Source organism: Nicotiana tabacum, unplaced genomic scaffold (genome assembly GCF_000715075.1).
Source record: "Nicotiana tabacum cultivar K326 unplaced genomic scaffold, ASM71507v2 Un00480, whole genome shotgun sequence".
NCBI classification, from domain to species: Eukaryota; Viridiplantae; Streptophyta; class Magnoliopsida; order Solanales; family Solanaceae; genus Nicotiana; species Nicotiana tabacum.
Window position 1 is genome coordinate 25,719 of NW_027438717.1, and position 7,421 is coordinate 33,139.

General features: G+C 39.3%; 1 protein-coding gene across 2 annotated transcripts; it reads left to right on the plus strand.

The window, feature by feature from the left end:
- The first annotated feature begins 477 nt into the window (after positions 1 to 477).
- On the plus strand, positions 478 to 6,800 carry LOC142179275 (uncharacterized). Of its 2 annotated transcripts, XR_012707325.1 has the most exons (5): positions 478 to 4,556; positions 4,639 to 4,766; positions 4,843 to 5,510; positions 5,583 to 5,766; positions 5,837 to 6,795. XR_012707325.1 is itself a non-coding variant. In XM_075248986.1 (4 exons), the coding sequence occupies exons 1-3, from the start codon at positions 4,543 to 4,545 to the stop codon at positions 5,496 to 5,498; spliced, it is 798 nt and encodes a 265-aa protein (XP_075105087.1). In that variant the 5' UTR covers positions 478 to 4,542; the 3' UTR covers positions 5,499 to 5,510; positions 5,583 to 6,800. The 2 variants fall into 2 exon arrangements, 1 of the variants encoding a protein (XP_075105087.1); XM_075248986.1 differs by having other exon boundaries at positions 5,583 to 6,800.
- Positions 6,801 to 7,421: the final 621 nt, after the last annotated feature.

A 7,421-nucleotide genomic window follows, 5' to 3' on the forward strand; every position in this document is an offset into this window, starting at 1 on the left:
TAAATTGAAAATTTATAAAAATCAAATCCTAGCTCTGTCTCTCTGTTAAGGTGTCCCCCATTTGTTGAGGGATGGGTTGTTATATGGTCTTGGGCAAGAGTTGGAGTCACTCGGCCGCCAATTATCTACATTTGGCCCATTGTTTCCCATTAAAACAATTCGCCCCAAGTTGTACTAGTTACTGTTCTAATTAATAATCCAAGTTGATACTATTTGTCATGAGGTTGGCTATATGACCTTGTTTTTGATTTTTCGGAAAATTCCTAGGAAACGCGTTGTCGCTATTCTTCGGGTGCGCACTGGATAACTAGTTCACTGTATAATAACTCGCAAATCACACAAGAGATATAAACCACATTAGGCACGCCCGGTGCGACGAGCTCTGACTGGGGAGACTGCTGGTGTGAGGGAAATCGATCTCAGATTTTCTACGTGGGAAAATCACTCACCCAACTAACTCAATCACCTCTCGGTGTGACTTCACGGTAAGTCTTTGTGAAGGCTTTCTTTTTGTCAATTTTCTCCCTTGTTTAGAACAAGTTGTTCTGACAGTTGCACGAGAAACTATTAAGTTCTATAAATAGGGGAGAAACATTGTTTTCCTTTTTACAGCAAAATATTGAAACTCCAAATAGCTCATCAAAATGTTTTCCAAAAATAACCTTTTTCTTTGCCTTCCTTTGGCTATTTTGCTAATTGTAATATCCTCACAAGCTGATGCAAGGCAGATGTCTAAGGCGGCTGCTCCAATTACCCAAGGTTTATTTACTTCTTCAATCTATTACTACTCCAGTAGTTATTTTCATTTTTGACATTTTGCGTCTGCAAACGAATGCTATAAATGTTTAAATATTCATGTAACATATTTCTTTGAATTTTATGATCTTAAATATTTATACAGAAGTCTCATTAATGAAAAAATCAGAATTTCGGAATTAAAAAATTATTAAATGTTGGTGGCATTCTTTGCTGAGCGGATTTAAAAGGAAAGTAAAACACATGATTGAAACGAAGGGAGTACATATTTACATAAGTATTATTTAACATTTTGCTGAATGCTTAATGCACATTTTGAAACTTTCTGAGATATTCTATATCTATAATATTAAGTAATCTTAGGATATCGCAACACCACAGAAGTTTCTTTCTTTTTATCTTTATTGAATTTGGTGATTACCTCTTATAATAGTTTAAATTCTATTGCTAGAGCAAGGACACTTCATTTTAATTATGTATATGTCTGCAACATGCATTTTTACAAGCGGCCATGATTCTTTCTTCTCGGCCAAACACGTAAAAATATCTTTTCTTTTGGATGGCGGTAAGACCTGAACATTCGAAATCATGTTTCTGCCAATTGTGTGATCAATAACAATAATAACAAACTCAGTGTCCAAAATTGGGGTCTGGCAATGGCGGAGCCACCTTGTTTGACACCCCTTCGCGGAAAAATACACTGTGTAAGTAGCTAATTTCTTTTATATGTATATATACTATGTATTGACTTTCCTTAATTTCCTGATATATTTACTTTTATATATTTTGACACCCCTTAATAAAAATTCTGGCTATGCCGCTGGGGTCTGGGAAGAATAATATTTATGTAGATCTTACCCTTATATTGAGAAGGTAGAGAGAATGTTTCTGATAGACCCTCGACTCAAAGAAGGATGAAAAAGCAGTAGAAATAAGCAATAATACCAGCAAGGTAATAAGGTAATCGAAGCGAAAGAACCAGTGGGTAGTAAGAAAAAAGCTGAAAATAAGAAAATACTAGACTAATATTGATATTACTAGTAAGGACAAGGGAGATGCACGACTACCTACTAACCTTCTACGCTAATTCTCGACATTCACACACTCTAATTCGTGTTGCAAAGGTTCCACTACAGTCACACATCTCTATAACAGCATCTGTATATAACAGCGTTTCATTATAAAAATCAAGTTTTTCATGGAACCGATTTTTTATATTATGTTATAATATATGTTTTCTTTAACAGCACTTCACTATAGCAGCCAAAAAATATCGGAACAAACGAGGTTGTTATCGAAAGGTTTGACTGTATAAGAAAACGGGTTCTTATAAAAAGGTTTATCATTTTTAGAGTTTGAACCTAAGATCTTTGATTAAGTTGAGTATAGAAATAACCTTTGTCCGTAGTATATATACCGGGATCTTGAACATGGTAATCTTATGTATCAGCGATTATACATAATCCTATTAGTTATTCATGCTCCTCCCGTTTGGCCATTGATTTTGGCTACTATTTTTCAAGTTGAATTTTTTTTTTCAAATTCCCAAAAGTTGAATTATGATAGTTTTTGGGTGAAATTTTTTATTTCATTCACAAAACTTAAATATTTTTTTTCAAATAAAATGTATGTCCAAACACAATTTAAACTTTCAAATATTATTTTTTAACATAACTTCAAAAACTCTTATTCAAGTTTTAATTAAATATATGTTCAGCTATTTATTCATTTCTGCTTATGTTTAACATGTATTTTTATAAGTGAATTTCATACTTATCTTCATGCAAACACTTATACTATAAAAGACATATTATTCCTAAATACAACATGTGATACGAGATCATTACATTGTAAGTGTACCTTAGTATGGACTTCACCAAAAATAATTAAGGAAGTAATGATATGCAATACATAAATAAAGTTGAGAAAATTAAACTTTATGGGAAACACGTTTCTTTCACGATCCATCTTATCCTTTCTTCGATAGAAGTTAACAATAGCATTATTCTCATATTGGCGGAATTATGATTCTTTATCTCCTTATATGGTCATAGACTCTCGGAATAATTCATATTTCAAGACTAGTGTTACCCTTAAAATTGGATAACAATTAAACTTAAAATATAGTTCTAAGGACACGTGATTTCACCTAATACCAAATGATAAATGTGAAGATGAACAATAGAAATTAACAATAAAGTAAAGTAAACTAGTGCTAGAATGAAACTCATCCCTCGAGTTTGGACATCCTCGAACTGATTGGTGCAAGAACTATGAAAGTATAGCAAGCTGAATAACAATTGTAAGAACAATAAAGAGAATTGTATTGCTTTTTTATGTCTATCAAAAGGTGTTTAACCAAATGGTTAATACTCTCCTTTATATAGTAGATGAGTTCTACTTATGGTATAACTCTAATTATAGAAGGAAATCCCATGATTAGCTAATTAACCGTTTTTGATTTGATCCGTTCCGATATTTACGCCATGATCCTAGACCAGTCACCGAGATTTACGCCGTGATCCTCGACCAGTCACGGATATCTCGCCAAACTGTTATTGTGCTATCTTCAATCTTGCTCGATGTCTGTCTTGTTTGGCTTCGATCCCTACTAGCTTCGATCTTATCAGGTACCTCGGTTCTGAACTCGGTACCCTATCCTCGTGATATGGCCTATTCCGTTACAAGGCCATCCTTCGATGCAAACTCCCCGTCTTGGTCAAATAGAAAAATCGGGTGGGCCCAATTTTAACCGTATACAGATAGTGCCTTCGTATTTTGAAATATAATGACAAGGAACGAACCGAGTCTTCGATTCTCTAGCTTGACCTATCATGACGTCATCATTGTCATGATGTCATCCTCGTAAATGACCGAAAATGACCCGTCAGTACGGTTCCCCAAGTCATTAATGAGCGTCAGTTGGTGGTCGGCCACTAGTACTTTTGAACCGTCGCTGTAAATCCCATAAATAGGCCCTCTCTTCATTGATTCAAATTTTACTTTCACTTTCTTCTCCAAAGCCTTTACCTCTCTCAAGTTTCTCCATTTTATGAAATCCTCAGGTTTTGTTGTTAACCCCTTCTGAAAACACCAAGTCCTACTACTTCCTTCTTTCTTCAAACTCATACAAAAAATGGCAAAAACTCAAATACGGTACCACAAAAAGAAGTTGCTTCATCTTCTCAACCGGCTGGCGAAAAAATGCGGTGGAACCCCGTATTGAAGAGTGTATTCCCAGGGTTGCGTGTTAAACTCCAATTTCAAAACCGATAAGGCTTCGTCAGTTCCAGGTCGATGCGAGCCTAAAGATAATTATGCTCAATAACAGAGAAATACCTCGAGCGGGTAAAGAAAGATTGTAACTGGGGGGGATAAAGAGGTGGTGATCCTTACCACTGAAGAGGACATAACTACCCATGTAGAAGGGTTTTTAAGTATTTACACTTACCCTTTCACGCTAGGCCCCATCGTCCCCATCGTCGTTGATTTTTATCGTCAGTATCAAATAACCCCAGGCCAAATCCATCCTTCTTTTTGGCGAATTTTTATTCTGCTCCGATTCTTCGTGAGCAAAGTCGAGGGGATGACTCTCACCCTCGACCACCTCATTAGGTTATATAGCCCCCGTCTCTATCGAGGTAGGTTAAAAAAACTCCAACATCGGGCCACCAATATGCTGTTCTCGAGCATAGACGAGCAAAAGGACCGAGGCTGGATTGGCTGGTGTGTTCGAGTGAGGACTTCCGACCTAATCCCGGCCGAGAAGATACCATATCATTAGAGATGGAATATGAAGCGTAAGTATAATCCCACTGTTAGTTCTTATTTATTGTTTTTCCCCTTTACTTCTTCTTATCGATATCCCTTTTCGTGATGTAGCGGTTGCTTGGATGACTCGTGCAATTCCTATCTCGAGAGCTGGGTTCGGGACCTGGCCTCGAGCTTTATGTATGTCGAGCGCTCATGGCGTGATTTATTAAAGGGCCGATGGGAGGCCAAAAATCATGGTAGGCCTCCTTTTCATATATCTGATGATTTGATCAAAATGTCTCTCTTATACTTAACCAATTTTCTTGCATGTAGGCCTGGGCAAAGATGCGGTCATGAGGCCCCCATCTGGCGAGGAAAAGACTTCGGCCCCGGTTTCAAAACTGGCGAAGGACAACAAGATAAAAAAGGCCTCTGCCTCTGAGGATCCAGAACTTAAGAAAAGGATGGCTCATAAGCCGAGGAAGAACATCATCCCTCTGACTGAAGAATCTGTTCGGCATATAAGGGATGAAGACGAAGAAGAAAAAAATGACGGATTCATACTGGTCGCCTGGGTAAAGAAAACCATCGATGCCCAAAAGGAGGCTGGATCGATGGCGGTTGATGAGGCTCCGCCTCGAACTGAGGGGATATCGGAGAATGACTCGGGAAAAGTCCCCGAGTTGTTGAAAATCGAGGATGCCTCCAACCAAAGTGAACAAACGGTGGGTATATCTGAAGGGACCAGCCCTGAAGCCCTCCGAACTGAGGAGAACGCCCCAAGTGACTCACTTGGGGCAATAGTAATCAGAGACTCGCCCACTCTCCCTACATTTTCTGAAAGGGCGATTCGGGAAGCCCGAGCTTTGGGGACCCTCAAGGTAGACGGAGCTCATGAGGGAGAGGACCCCTTCCGCGATTTGTTTACAGGCATCGAGGATGCTGCCAGCCCGGGTGTCGCATCGGATCTTTTCTTCAAGGCTCAATGAGCCTTGAATCGGGTAGGTCTCGATTCCCTTTGTTGATGTCATATTCTTCTATTTTCTTCATAACTTTTTCTCTTTTTCATATAGGCTTTAGCTCTTCATCAGGAGGCTTTAAGTTTTGGGCAGAGCTAAGCCGATGTGAGGCTGACTTCCGAGGGCTTTCGAAGGAGAGAAATGCCCTCAAACTTCTTAGTGGGCAAAAAGAGGAAGAGATCAAGGATCTTCGAGCCGAGTTGGCCAAGGCTCACCAAGACCAGACAGACCTGATCGGGTAGGTAATGAAAATTTTAAAAACCCATGGGCTTGATTCAGGAACGGTGGCTAATATTTCAGTCTCACAGCTACAACAGAAGATTGAGAGGATCGAGCAGTTCCACGAGGAGACCAGTACGATAAAGGCGGAGTATTTGGGGTGGAAAGAAGGTATGGACCGTCTTGCTGCAGAAAAAGAGATTGTTCAGGCCCAATTGTCATCGATCGAAAATCAGCTCTGAGGCCTGAAGGAAAATAGTTCAGCTCAGGCAAAGAAGATAGGGGAGCTCGAGGCTCAGTTGACTTCCGAACTTGCAAGGGCCAAAACTGAAGCTGAAAAAGCAAAGGCCGAGGCTGAGGCGATCGTGGCCGTCTACCGGGCTGATGCTGAAGCTACTCAAGCCCAAGCGAGAGAGGCTACCGATACCGCTCAAACTCGAGCATATTGGATTGCCGAACTCGCCAAATGCCAATCTCGGAGGGAAACCCTCAAGGAGATCCACGCTCGAGGTTTCAATCTTACCAAACAAGATAGTAAAGGCTAGAAAGCATGAAGCCAAAGCTGGAGTGCTGGCCACTTTCGATGATGATGATGATGATGGCAGCAAAAGCGGGTCCGAGAATGGGGAGGACCTCAATGGAGAAGAAGCTGCCCCGAAGGAGATTAGGAACCTTAGGATTTTTCACTTTTGATCTTTTGTATAGGATCTTGATCGGACCTTGTAAATATTCTCATATATATAAAGATCTCTTTCCTTTCCGACTTGTCTTTATTTCATTTATGCCTTGTGAAAGTTTTGTTTTACTTATTCCTTATGAAAGTTTTGTTCATAATTTCTAGGCTTAGGTAATTTGATCGAAACCGAACTAGTGTAGTTTTTATAATCGAGTGAGTACTTGCTCGAACTCGGACTAGGGTGACCCTTAGGTTTTAATTGAGTGAGGATAATTTCTTTGAACTCAAAAATAAATTGGCCCTTTCAGCTCTTGAATTAGGCCGATATGTCCATAGCAAAATAATGTCTCCCTCTCCCTTTTCGGCTTGAAAAGTTTATCGTTATATAAATTCTGTTGTGCTTTAACACAAAATAAAGGATTTGCTCGAGAGTTCGAATGGTTCCGTACCCATTAGGATTTTCAAGGGTCGATATTATCGAGACCCTTTATTTTGTAATGCCTTAGCATAAAAAAAATTCGAGAGTTCAAATGCCTTTGTATCCATTAGGGTTTTCGAGGGTCGATATTATCGAGACCCTTAGAAATTTAGCCGAAGGTAGCCTTTTTTAACCGGTTTGTGAAAATATTCGAAGGCCTGTTTAATAACGAAAATCGAACATCTCTGAACCGTGTTGATTTGGTCGCCTTTATCTTATCGAGGTTGATTTCGATACCCCGATTTGATACATAAAGCCGAGGAACTTGCTCGAACCAACCCCGAATGCACATTTCTCCGGGTTGAGTTTCATGTTGTATTTCCTTAGTATATCAAAGGTCTCATGCAACTGTGTCAAATGGTCCTCTGCTCGCAGGGACTTAACTAGCATATTGTTAATATAAACTTCCATTGACTTACCTATTTGTTCTTCGAACATTCGACTTACTAAGCGTTGATATGTGGCACCGATAATTTTTAGTCCAAACGGCATTACATTATAACAATAGATGTCGTACTTA

Coding starts and splice junctions, on each gene's coding strand:
- LOC142179275 (XM_075248986.1), top strand. Junction 4,767..4,842: donor ATGGGAGGCCAAAAATCATG/GTAGGCCTCCTT, acceptor TCTTGCATGTAG/GCCTGGGCAAAGATGCGGTC.